The following is a 13,944-nucleotide window of genomic DNA, read 5'->3' as shown; positions in this document are numbered from 1 at the left end:
TTAATCATGAGAAATTATTCTTATTATATATTAAATTGTCTAAAAGTGGGGTCCCTGGTTTTTTAATTAGAATCTTGGTGTATTGGTACTCACATCAGACAATGAGAGTGAGATGGGGGAATGTTACATCTGTTCCCTTCCAAGTGACCAATGGTGTCCACCAGGGCGGAATTCTGTCTCCTTTTCTTTTTAATATGTATATGAATGATTTGTCTGCATGTGGTACAGGCGGTAGGGTTGGTGACTCACTAATAAATCACCTTATGTACGCAGATGATTTGGTCATTTTTAGTCCATATAGTGCTGGTCTCCAACAGCTTCTGAGAATATGCACACAGTATGGTGCTGATTTTGATATAAAATACAATGCTAAAAAGAGTAAGATCATGATCATCAGAGGTAGAGAAGACAGACAGTCAACCTTCCCTGACTTCTATCTGTCTGGCACTGCACTTAGGGTGTGCAGTGAGATTACATTGTTGGGCCATATTATCGCAAATGACCTGTCTGATGATAAGGATATCTGCGTCAGAAGCTGTATGCTCAAGCAAACATGCTGTGTCCTAAGTTTAGCAATGCTCTGTTCCTGTGAAGATCTCACTCTTTAGCACGTATTGTACACCTTTGTATACTGCCTACCTGTGGTGTCGTTATAAGCAAGGCAGCATTAGAAAACTCATAGTGGCTTATAATGACAGCATGAGGCTGCTGCTGAGAGCTCCAAGAAGCTCCAGTGCAAGCCATATGTTTGTCAGTGTCGGGGTACCTACCTGCTCTGCTGTTTTACATGACCTGAATTGCTGTTTTGGCTAACCCTGTATGCAGTTCTGTCAGATTTTCTTCCAGACTGTGGAACCATTGGCGAACATGTCTGTATGTTAAGATACTGAACATTGTGGAAGGCTTTGTATTTTTGTATTTTTATGTTTTACTCTGTTTGTTTTTTTTATTGCGATATGGATCCCCCTGGGTCTGAAATAAAGTTTATAAAGTATATCCGCGACAATTCATTTAGGGGATTGCTCCGATGCTGCGTGAAGATCCGCCGGATGTCCGTCACCTTCCTCTTTCTTTGTGTCGGCGTTCTAACCTCCGGTGGATTTGTGAGAACTATGGTTAACTGCTCCTCAGATCTCTGCAGGGTAAATCCAGACAGCTAGCTAGACTATCTGTCCAATCAGAGTTTTCTGCTGCAAGACTAAAACAACCTTTGAACGTACACACGTTCCACCAAAACAAGTTCCTTCCAGAGGCTATTTTGCAGAGGCACCATGGCTCCGTCCGGGGCTTAGCGCCCCCCAAGACGATTGTGATTGTTTTAAAGAAATACCAATAAACCAGAGCACGTTTTTCTCCCACCCCGTAATGCCATGTGGACTAGCAAGACCTTTGAAGTGGTGGCTCCGACACGGTGGAACGTCCTCCCTACAGTCATACGTTCTTTGGCCTTTTAAAAATCATGTAAAGACCCACCTATTTAAACTGGCTTGTGTCTCGTGTTAGTAATGTAGTTTGTTTTTAAGTTTTATTTTAATGTTTTTATTTCCATTTCTTTCTTTTTTATTGCTTGTTCTTTTTTTTTTAACCGTTTGTCTTATTTTCAACTATTTTAATCTTGTGAAGCACTTTGTGACTTTGTTCTGTAAAAGGCACTATATTAAATACAATTATTGAATTCTTCCTACTTTGTATTGCAATTGCTGCACAACAATTTTCTTCGGGATAAATCCATCTTATTCCTGTTACTGGCAGGTCTATGTTGTTCTCTACTAAACAACACTGAAACTGAATACACCGCGTCACTTTGTTTTCTGTGTTGTAATTTGATTTTCATATGGCATGGAAAACCATATCACAACAACCAATTTAGTCATTTATTAAAAACCAAAGGTAATTGTCATTTCACTGGGTTTTTTTCTGATTTAAATTAGACCAGACATTCAATGCCAGCTTTCAGATTTTAATACAGTTGCATTTTAGTCAGTAAAAAGCATTCAGCTTTGATACGGAGCCAACAGGTCCTTGTTAACTGGCCCGTCTTCTTTTTCTAGAAGCACATTTGAAGCCTCCGAAAGCCTTTTGCTGCCATCTGCTGCCACAGGTTGGCAGGTGACATCTAAACCGAGACCCCCATTCTGTGTTATTTCAATCTTTTGCTACTGTAATCTTTTATTGATTGTGGCCAGCTAGTAATCAATATTTAATATATAACAACTTTGGTCTTAGAATGCCACAGAATAATGCTCATCTCTATACCATTAAACCTTCACAAAGAGTTTCACTACTTGTGTAGTTCAAAAATACTTATTGAAACATCTTAATTTCTAATTCTAAGAAACTAGAGCTGAAATAAGAAGTCAATCAACATAAAATAATAGTTTCGGTAATTTTGAAGTAGAATGCCAAAAGAAAAAAAAAGAAGAAAAAATGTACTGGTTGTGGCTTTTAACGGGAGTATTGTTGGGTTTCTATAAGAGTCAATGGAAATTCTTTTGGACTGTTAGTTGGACACACAAAACAACTAAACATTGTGCTGGGCATTTTTCACTTTTTTTCTGACATTTTATTATCCAAATTATTAATAAAAAAAATAATATGCAGATCAATCAATAATGACAATACTCTTTAGTTGCACCAAAAAAAGCCTTTTCTTTCATTTAAGAAAATAAGCCAAACTTCTCAATGCATCAGTGTTTAATGTTGTCTTAACAAAAGCAGCTGAACAACAACGTTGCATAAATAAAATTGAAATGTCTGAAATAGACAATATTCTGATTTAAATAGAACCTACCTGATCAACGAATAAGTATAAATGCCCAGCCTTGGAACCTCTGAGACAAACAATGACCAAATACTTTAAAACTCTAAAATGAGTGTAAAGATAAAGTATTATTATAGAATGTAGACATAACTAAAGCATACTGCACAAACCATTGCACATTTGTTTTATACATTTTTGAACATGACCTATTTACGCCTTAACAGTTTCAGTGGCACCATAAACGGGTTGAGGGGGGGGCAGAGTCCCATCTTTTCTGCATTCCCTGAATGTCCTGATGGGTTACTGCTTCCTGATGATTGGCTCTCAGATTCCTCTGGCTGCAGTTTCTTCCCTCCACTGTCTGTGACATCGTCGCTGTCAGCACCCCCAGCAGTGCTCTGCTGACTGTTTGGACCGCTCGGTGTCCCTGTCTGAGCACAGAGTCCATCCTTCCGCTCTTTAAACATTTCTCGCGCCATCTTGGAGTCAGCGGGGGATGAGAGGAATTGGTACACCTAAAAACATGCAGAAGAGGGCTGTCAGGTTAATGCATGGCTAAAGCTGCAAAACAAACAATGTTTTGTACCAATACTAGGGGTGGGACGAGACACCCGGCTCACGAGACGAGACACGAGATTGGGTTCACGAGATCGAGACGACTATAACACTATTTTACAGAAAACTTCAATGGAGAAATATAGGACACAATAAGCAAAAATAGCAATGTAGCGCTGGCGGACCATTTCTATTGCAGAGTTTGTAGGTGAAATAGATTGTATATCTATTTTTTTTTTATGTGGATTTTTTTTTTTATTCCAGGTTCCAAGCCAGATTTCTATCATTGGTCATCTACTCCAGGCAGGCTTTTTTTTTTTGGCTGCCAATGTTGTTTATTTCTCCCCAATTTCAGATCATATTACTGCTGGAACATGCCCGTTTGTGTAGTAGTACATGGTTAGAAGCCTTTATCTGTGATTTTTGATTGTAGAAAGTGCTGCTTTATTCCATTACACTCTACTGCTAACTACAAGTAGGTGCATGCTAATGCCAGATAGCTGTAATCTGCCAATGTTGGTCATTTTCGGGTTACATTACTGCTGGGACAAGCCCGGTTTGTGTAATATTTGGTTTAGAAGCCTGTATTGGTGATTGAGATGGTCAGTCTCCAGCTGCAACGGAGTGCAACACAGGGGAGATTCCAGGAAACTCGGAGATGCAGAAACCCGCTGACCAATTGGAGCAGACTGGGCTTTTTCGGGAGGGGGGGGCTTAAAGAGACAGGCGTTCCTACAGTACAGAATATCACATACAGAGGGTGAATACAGGAGCAGCATCCACGGGCAGTATGAGAAGAATAAAGTGTTTTTGAACATTAAAGCATGTATGAATCTGAAAACAGTATATAATAGGTAACCTTTAATGACGCATGTAATCCTAGTCTCGCATTGCCAGACCTTCCTCCACAGCGCTGCGGAGGAGGGTCTGGCTAGTCCACACAGCGTTCCGGGATGGGAGAAAAACGTGCTCTGGTTTATTGGCATTTCTTTAAACCAATCACAATCGTCATGGGTACCGCCAAACGCCGGGCACAGCCGCGGTGCCTCTGCAAAACAGCCTCAGGAAGGAACTTGTTTTGGTGGAACGTGTGTACGTTCAAAGGTTGTTTTAGTCGTGCAACAGAAAACTCAGATTGGACAGATAGTCTAGCTAGCTGTCTGGATTTACCCTGCAGAGATCTGAGGAGCAGTTAACCATAGTCCTCAGAAATCCACCGGAGGTTAGAACGCCAACACAAAGAATAAGGAAGGTGACGGACATCCAGCCGAAAAGAAGGACATCCGGCGGATTTTCCGGCGGATTTTCCGCCGGCAACGGACCAATCCCGGAAGTTTAATGTCCTTGATATAGATTAATGTGATCCCAACAGAATTAATTTTTGCATCTTTCCATTTCTTGGCCTTTTGATTAATAACAAACTGATTTGAAAAACCATTCACTGAGCCTCTAATTGTTCAACAGGCGCATCTTTCCATTGATTTGGCTGACCACAGGCCAATATTTGTCAGGAGGCAGTAGAGTTAATGGCCCAGTCTTGCTCCAATGCAAAATGATCTCCTCTCAGTTTACCGTCGCCAGTGACCAGCTAACTTGTGCGCTGCAAGGTGTACCTGGGTCAGATGTGTGTGCAGCTTGTTGCAGTTCAGCAGGCGAAGCTCCTCTGGGAGAGACATCAACAGGTCCAGCATTATAGCGCTCTCTAGAGGACACAAGACCACATTAGGAAACGGATTCATTTCCACATAGTGAGGTGAGTGACTCGCAGTTTCACGTTGCTTCTAAGAACAATGAAAACAACTGCAGAAACGTGGACAGTAACTGATACGTAAGGGATGCAAATTATTTGAGTGGCCTGTATATTACTGTCCTATAATTAAGGACATTTGCCATCTGTGTGTGTGATGGCAGCTGGGATTGTATCGTAGAAAGAAGGGGATGAACTCACAGATCTAACCAAATATATAGAACCAAAAGATGTATCCTGGAATTCATTAAGAACTTGTGTTTCCTTTATTTGTTTAAAAAAGTAATAAATAAATATAAATTTGACTGAAAGAGATAATTCTATTGTTAATCGCAATTATTTCTGGGACATTTAATTTCGATAGCAAAATTTGGAACTGTTCCAGCTCTTGTCTCGGACTCACCCATGGGGGTGAGATGACACTCGTCGTTCGGCTGGTGGATTTGACTCAGGTAGCAATAGATCCTCTCAAAGTCCACTACGCTCTTGACGCCTAACACCCTCGGCGTGTCCGTCGTGTTGTACTTGCTGGTGCGGCCAAACCGGGCGTACAAGGCCGTGGCGGTGGTGGAGAGTGGGGGCGTGGAGGAGGCACCAGAGGATGCTGCGGTACTGGGAACTGGAGTTTGGCTGGTGGCGTTGGTGGAGGAGAGGGAGTTTGACGTGGTGGCGGTGGAGATGGGGGTGGGGTGTTGCTCCACGGGCTGCTGGGTAGTCCGGATTAGAGAGCTGCCAACACTCTGAGTCTTTACCACTGCTGCAGAGCCAGAACTGGGCGGGACTTGTCCTGTAACTGGGGGGTGTAAATCACAAGTTTTTTATCATGATACGATATTATATCGATACTTACTTACTTACGATATTTACTGATATCACAAAGTCTGCCCCGATACAATTTAGGGCTGCACGATATTTGGGGCCCTATTTTAATGATCTGAGCGCACGGCGTGAAGTGCCTGGCGCAGGTGCGTTTAGGGCGTGCACGAACCCACTTTTGCTAGTTTAATGGCAGAAAAAAGGTGCGCCGGGCGCATGGTTCAAAAGGGTTGTACTTAGTGTCTTCATTAATTCATAGGTGTGTTTTGGGGCGTAACATGCAATAAACCAATCAGAGATCATCTCCCATTCCCTTTAAAAGGCCAGGCGCGTTTGGACCTTGGAGCATTGCTATTATGATGGAGGATTTGCACCGTAAGATTTTCATTTGTAATCTTTTGCATGTGTGTGTGCTGCTGTGCGTCCCTGTGTGTGTGTAACAAGCATAGTGTGTGCGTGCTGTGCCCGAGCCTAGGAGCATTTTACTAATGTGGTGTTAAAATAACAATGACATGCTGCGATATTGACTTTAGACCAGGTTTTTGTTCGATCACTTCCCGCTGCTTCAAGATAGCAATACGCTCAGAATTCACCTGAACACACCTCCCTGTAAGACCAGCACGCCCATGGACACACAGATGGGCGCAGGTGCATTTGCTATTTAAACAACGTGGGCGCTGGACGGGAAATTGACAACTGCGTCGGTCTTAAACTAGCAAAGACACTTGTGTCGGGCTTTGCGCTGCGCCGGGTGCAATATAGGGCTGATACAGTTTTTTTTTGTTTTTTTAAATCGCCATCCCAATATCAACTGGTGCAATAAACACATCGCGAAAGGCCAGTGATGGACTGGCTGTCTGGAATTAGGGCAAATGCCAGAAGGAACACCACCTATGGACCCCTAAGGGCCACTACTGATAAGTTGTCTTTGGTTAATTTTGATAAGTTATTTTATGCATGCAGCCACATATATTCAAGATTGTACTGCGGCAAGGTGCATCTTAAAGATGACCATATGTATTGATATTTCTCTTTGTATCTATGATATTGGATCGTTGAAGATTGAATCGATATATTGATCCAGATTGATGTATCTTTACACCCCTACCTGTAAGTGGAGTCACAGTCTGTGAGGACGGTTGTGGAGATGTAGAAGGCACGACGAGTGTTGCTGCCGCACCCGGCTGGCAGGCGGAGGCTGCAGACTGAGAGGTGGAGGTGGCAACAGCAGGTGAGCTTCCAGCTGTGGCAGGAATCCGTTGCTTCGGTGGAGGGATGTTGCTGTTTGGCACTCTCACCACTTGGGAGGGTGCTGGGAGTCTTTTGGCTGGGCCCATGGCTGGCGCCGGGGTCTTGATAACCATGAGAGGACGGGCTGTGTTGGTGTTAGGACGCTCAGCTGAGGGGGGAGGAATCTGACATTGTTAAAGCTGTAATATGCTCCGTTACCACCAAACATGGAGAGACATAGCAATGCATCGGAGCATGGGTCAGAGCTCATGTTTGAAGTGACATTTCTTGTTGGAAAGTTGATCAAACGACCACACTTACTGTTTTAGAACTGTTTTTACACCTCTGTATATACATTTATGCTCTGCGTCATTATGCATGTACATTTACCACATTCCTGTTTACATAGTTTATTCATTTGGAATTACGGTCTAATTTGTATTTCTTGTATACACTTAAGACTCAAAACAACTAAAAGGAGACACAAAAACCCACAAAGAGAAACAAAACAACCGCAAAGAGACACCACACTACAAGGAGCCAAAGCAACTAGAAATGAGACCCAAAACAACTACAAAGAGACTCAAAACAATCACGAAGGGACTCAAAACAACTTCAAAAGGAGACTCAAAACTACAAAGAGACACAAAACAACTACAAAGAGACACAACACAACTACAAAGAGACACAAAAACTACAAAGAGACAACACAACTACAAAGAGACACAAAAACTACAAAGAGACAACACAACTACAAAGAGACAACACAACCTACAAAGAGACAACACAACTACAAAGAGATACAAAAACTACAAAGAGACACAAAAACTACAAAGAGACACAACTACAAAGAGACACAAAAACTACAAAGAGACACAACACAACTACAAAGAGACACAAAAACTACAAAGAGACACAACACAACTACAAAGAGACACAACAACTACAAAGAGACAACACACAACTACAAAGAGACAACACAACTACAAAGAGACTCAAAACAATTACGAAGAGACACAAAACAAGGTCAAAGAGACAAAACAACGTCAAAGAGACAAAACGTCGTCAAAGAGACAGAAAACAACTTCAAAAGAGACAAAAAAAAAACAACCACAAAGAGACACACAGCCATAGATATAAAACAATAGATGTGACATGTAATTCTGACCTCCCACTCCAGGATGGAACCATATGGCGGCCATCTTACCTGGGTTAAGTTTTAGAATTGCTTTAATTGGAACCTATGGTAAAAGCTGCTCATGTTGTCTTTATAATGGATGTATTACGCTACCAATACATCAATACTGTTTTTTATTCAAAGTAATGACGGTAAGATTAATGCGCTGTTAAAATAACAATGACATGCTGCGATATTGACTTTAGACCAGGTTTTTGTTGGCCAACGGCGCGATCACTTCCCGCTGCTTCAAGATAGCAATACGCTCAGAATTCACCTGAACACACCTCCCTGTAAGACCAGCACGCCCATGGACACACAGATGGGCGCAGGTGCATTTGCTATTTAAACAACGTGGGCGCTGGACGGGAAATTGACAACTGCGTCGGTCTTAAACTAGCAACGACACTTGCGTCGGGCTTTGCGCTGCGCCGGGTGCAATATAGGGCTGATACAGTTTGTTTTTTTGTTTTTTTAAATCGCCATCCCAATATCAACTGGTGCAATAAACACATCGCGAAAGGCCAGTGATGGACTGGCTGTCTGGAATTAGGGCAAATGCCAGAAGGAACACCACCTATGGACCCCTAAGGGCCACTACTGATAAGTTGTCTTTGGTTAATTTTTATAAGTTATTTTATGCATGCAGCCACATATATTCAAGATTGTACTGCGGCAAGGTGCGTGGGAAGTTTCACTCGAAAGGCAGAGTTCCTAATTTCCAAGCTAGGTTATTGACCGATAGGAGATGATACATAAGCCCATTTAAACACAATCAGTTACATTTATATATATTTATAAAAAACAACTAAAATATGATTTCTAAGCTCTTCCAGACATTTAAATTAAAAACAAACTGCTCTTTATAATAAAAACCAATAAAGTTGGAATTTCAAAATAAAAAAGGGGCATCTTAAAGATGACCATATGTATTGATATTTCTCTTTGTATCTATGATATTGGATCGTTGAGGATTGAATCGATATATCGATCCAGATTGATGTATCTTTACACCCCTACCTGTAAGTGGAGTCACAGTCTGTGAGGACGGTTGTGGAGATGTAGAAGGCACGACGAGTGTTGCTGCCGCACCCGGCTGGCAGGCGGAGGCTGCAGACTGAGAGGTGGAGGTGGCAACAGCAGGTGAGCTTCCAGCTGTGGCAGGAAGCCGTTGCTTCGGTGGAGGGATGTTGCTGTTTGGCACTCTCACCACTTGGGAGGGTGCTGGGAGTCTTTTGGCTGGGCCCATGGCTGGCGCCGGGGTCTTGATAACCATGAGAGGACGGGCTGTGTTGGTGTTAGGACGCTCAGCTGAGGGGGGAGGAATCTGACATTGTTAAAGCTGTAATATGCTCCGTTACCACCAAACATGGAGAGACATAGCAATGCATCGGAGCATGGGTCAGAGCTCATGTTTGAAGTGACATTTCTTGTTGGAAAGTTGATCAAACGACCACACTTACTGTTTTAGAACTGTTTTTACACCTCTGTATATACATTTATGCTCTGCGTCATTATGCATGTACATTTACCACATTCCTGTTTACATAGTTTATTCATTTAGAATTACGGTCTAATTTGTATTTCTTGTATACACTTAAGACTCAAAACAACTAAAAGGAGACACAAAAACCCACAAAGAGACCATATAAGACCACATTAATATTAAAATATATGATAACTGATTGGAGAAGGCAGGTAATTTTGGGGTTAGCTACGTTAGATTATGGTACATTATGGAACATCAGGTTCAGTGCGATCCCTCGGCCGATTGTGTGCTCGGTTAACGTTACCTGGGAATCACTCTTTGTGTAGATTGTAACGCAGCTGGCTGAATATGTCTTGAGATAATAGGAAACAGGTTTAGGAGTGAAGACGAGCACTGCTCCTTGTTCTAAGTTTACACTTGATTGGCATGGAATCAGCATGGATGCAGGAGACCCATCGACAGAACTTGAGCCCCCTCCTCTTTCACTGAAGTCACCGGTGTGGACGTATTTTGGATTTCCAGTGAGTTACGTAGACAATGTTCGCGTTGTCGACAAAAAAGCCAAGCTCTGCTATGTGTGTGTACCATATTCTTCCACAGGCAGCACGACTAACATGGCAGGGCATCTCCGCAGGCACCACACAAACATAGTGAAATAAATACAGTCATCATTCTCAGGGGATAAAAAGTAGGTACCTGTGTGGTATATGTTCAACTGTTCAGAAATAGTTTGTTAAGACTTAATTGTTCAGAGAAGACTATGGACATGGCTGTTTTATTGTTTTTTGTTTTGTTGTGAACTTGAATGTCATCTTCTGTGAAGAAGACTGTAGTTACAAAAGAGAAACTAGATGGTAGGTTATAGATATAAGTTATTGTAACATTACGTTGTTAATAAATGTTTTAAATTTGACAATGTAGTGTGTGGTACATTGCGAACAAAGGTCAGATATTATATTGCATAAATGTCTAGTCTAAAAATGGCATAGCAACCTGTGCTTTATAAAAAATAAATGTAAAAATCGAGAATCGAATCGTGACCTTAGTATATAATATATAATCGAAGATTTGGAGAATCGTTACAACCCTAATATCTATTGTTCTATATCTATGCACACAACCACCATAAAGACGCAAAACAACTAGAAGAAGTCTACAAACAGATCTAGAACGATCACAAAAAGATCTGCATCGCATGACACAAACTACTGATATCAGTTGGTTTTTTTTGTCTGGTGGTCCATACCTTTGACTGGCGGCCTAATCATTGGTCTAGGAGTGATGGTGCGACCAACAGGCCCGTCTTTGTTTGTGGGTGCTCTGTAGACTTGGGGAGGGTCACAGTTCCTCAGGGTGCAAGGCTCTGTGGACGACACGATCAGCATCTGAGAACCACGGTGGGAGGAGAGAGATGAAAGATTCAGGTGGTGCCAACAGAGGAGTAATTTACTACCTTCCCAGTAAACTGAAACTGAGAGAAATTGAGTGTTATTCCAAGTTATATCTCTCCACTTCCATAGTGTGCAAAATAATAATAATAACAACAATAATAAAAGCAATCTAACCTAACTTATTCATATCTGGCTTGCAGTACCTGAGAGAATGCAGTGGAAATGGGTTCTTCGAGGTTTCCAGTTATAGTAGAAGCCATGTGTGTCCACACCTCGATGGGCTTTCTGACCTTCTCCTCCAATCTCTTCTCCTTCAGCGTTTGGCTCGCCATTGAGATCACTTTGTTCTTCAGATATTCCACCACAGATTGCATCTAAAGGGATAGTCCACACACGTCTTAACCAAAGACTGTATATAACTAGCAGTGGCGAAATATATATATATATATATATATATATATATATATATATATATATACACATACCTATACACTACAGTATATCTATAAATGTATACACTTAAGTACATTTACTCAAGTAGGCTACTGTATAACAGTACAAATTTGAGGTACTTATGTACTTAACTGTCTTTTCATGCCACTTTCTACTTCTACTCTGCTACATTTCAGAGAGAAATATTGTACGTTTTACTCCACTACATTCATCTGACAGCTCTAGTTTCTTGTTAGTTTTTTTCAAATTAAGATATTTGCACACAACACACATGTAGTTTATAAAATAGGATGTTTTATTAGAAGTTAAACTACCCAACACCGTATAGGCCTACAAGTCCAGCTGAAACGATAAGGCGATTAAACACTTAGTTTGCATAACTTCCAGTCTCTATTATGTGAAGAGTTTCCTGCATTGAGTACTTTTATTTTTAATACTTTAAGTACATTTCCCGCTACTAGTACAGGATCTGAATACTTCATCAACCACTGATAACTAGGTTTTTACATGCAAACACAGAGCTACCAAAGCACCGTTTTCCCTGAAGTGCAAACTAAATGTGCCGTTACCAAACGTGACCGAAATACTTTGTTGACAAATCGAGTAGCGTTGCGTTACCTCCGAAATGGACCGAGTTTGCACGTGGTTTCTCAGGAAATCATAGTCGATGTCTTCGTGGCCCTGGGTTTTCCCGCTGAGTTTTTTCAGCGCTGTCAGGAGATTACACTGTTCTGCTCGCTTCCACTGACTGCTGGCCTGTTTACCTGAAGGTTCAGGATACAGGGTGCGATCTATTTTAGTTCGTTTCCGAGGAGGCGGCTTCATCTCGACTCACGTCGCTGATACAAACAAACTGAACGTACGTCAGCAGACTAGACTGAAAGATTCACGAGACAAACTCGAGCTTGTTCGTCTCGTGCAGCTCAGGAGAGCCGTGTCTGTTACTCACTGGACATAAACGTTCATTTGAACTTTAAACTTGATTTAAAAGACGTGCTTTCTCGCAGAGATAACTTTCACAACCCGCCTGCGTTCAGCCAGCTGCCAACGACAACAATTCGTTTTCCGGTGCAATATTTTCAGAGTAAAAGCGTTATCTTGCGATACAGATTCAATTAAAGTGTGCACAGGACATACAGGGCATAGACTGTAACTATTAATATTAACAGTCTATGGCACAGGGCTGATACCTAAACCACCTTTAATTTATTTATTCTCACACAAAAAAGAGACAGGGTGTTCAAATATATATGTTAAATGCCTCTTCGACTTTTTAGCTATTTTATTCCTGGCGTGTGAACATGTTTATGTAAATGGATTATCACTAAATCAGTTGATTTACTTTAAGATTTAAAAATATTTTTTAGATTTTAGATTTTTAGATTTTAGAGTAGCCTACATTACATTCGGGTTACATTTATTTTCTGGCGACTCACCCTAACCTGACCGCTGCCTAAACCTAACCCAACCCAATCCTTAAGTATTTTTTTCATCACAGAAATGTAATGATTTACATTATGAGGACTTGCATTTTGTCCCTAAAAGAAGGGCAAATCCCTATGTGATTTATGTCCCCACAACATGAGTATTGCATGCACAATCACTCTCACACACACACACACACACACACACACACACACACACACACACACACACACACAAACTGTATATGATTTCTTTAACGATAAAGAAAAAAGTGAACTGTCAATTGAAGTTTAGTCTTTAGTTGCTATGTGGAGTAGCCAGACTCTTCCCCAGTGCTTTGGAGGAAAGTCTGGCAAAGCGAGACTAATTGAAGTTAAACTCTCTTACTTTAACTTGAAGGCTGAGTGTCTGTTTTATTTTTATTTATTTTATTGTGAAGGCTGGGAGTCTAGCTGCTTCCGGGTTCCCCAATCGGCGTGGGAAACTATTTGCCCTGACCCGTTCCTCCCAGGTATTATGTTTTTAGGCTGTGCGCATTTCTGTAACGTTAGGGAAACCAATAGCTGACTTTAGACTCTGCCAATACTAGTGAGAAAAGCAGCCTGAAAAGAGCACTCCCTGATAGACTAAACGAAGGAGACATGCAATCTGGATAAGCAGTAGCCTACATGATCTATGGCATAGTGAAGACTATAATTAACTTGGAGAGGTACCAAAAGCGGTATGACATTGTTATACTTTTTGGCAACACAAGCCAAACCAATAGGCAATATTATTATTTTTAAACCTATCTTGCTTTTGCCACTATAATAAATTAATGGCAGCGGTGGGATTCGAACCCACGCCTCCGAAGAGACTGGAGCCTTAATCCAGCGCCTTAGACCGCTCGGCCACGCTACC

The 13,944-nt window shown here is 41.4% G+C and overlaps 1 protein-coding gene and 1 non-coding gene across 2 annotated transcripts; both read right to left on the bottom strand.

The window, feature by feature from the left end:
• Positions 1-1,920: 1,920 nt before the first annotated feature.
• Positions 1,921-12,675, bottom strand: snapc2 (small nuclear RNA activating complex, polypeptide 2). The gene is made up of 8 exons (XM_078276255.1): positions 12,238-12,675; positions 11,370-11,540; positions 11,022-11,160; positions 9,307-9,597; positions 6,988-7,278; positions 5,467-5,856; positions 4,930-5,018; positions 1,921-3,276 (listed from the first exon to the last, which is right to left on the bottom strand). The coding sequence occupies exons 1-8, from the start codon at positions 12,442-12,444 to the stop codon at positions 2,968-2,970; spliced, it is 1,887 nt and encodes a 628-aa protein (XP_078132381.1). The 5' UTR covers positions 12,445-12,675; the 3' UTR covers positions 1,921-2,967.
• A 1,187-nt stretch (positions 12,676-13,862) lies between these two features.
• trnal-aag (transfer RNA leucine (anticodon AAG)) lies at positions 13,863-13,944 on the bottom strand. The gene has a single exon. It is a non-coding gene; the product is annotated as a tRNA-Leu (tRNA).

This window comes from Sander vitreus, chromosome 19, assembly GCF_031162955.1.
Source record: "Sander vitreus isolate 19-12246 chromosome 19, sanVit1, whole genome shotgun sequence".
Classification (NCBI taxonomy): Eukaryota; Metazoa; Chordata; class Actinopteri; order Perciformes; family Percidae; genus Sander; species Sander vitreus.
The sequence above is the reverse complement of the archived record's forward strand: the minus strand, read 5'-3'. Positions and strand labels throughout refer to the sequence as shown.

Coding starts and splice junctions, on each gene's coding strand:
- snapc2 (XM_078276255.1), bottom strand. CDS start 12,444: ATGAAGCCGCCTCCTCGGAAACGAACTAAAATAGATCGCACCCTGTAT. Junction 11,161..11,369: donor TTTCCACTGCATTCTCTCAG/GTACTGCAAGCC, acceptor CGTGGTTCTCAG/ATGCTGATCGTGTCGTCCAC. Junction 3,277..4,929: donor TGCACACACATCTGACCCAG/GTACACCTTGCA, acceptor GCATGTTTTTAG/GTGTACCAATTCCTCTCATC.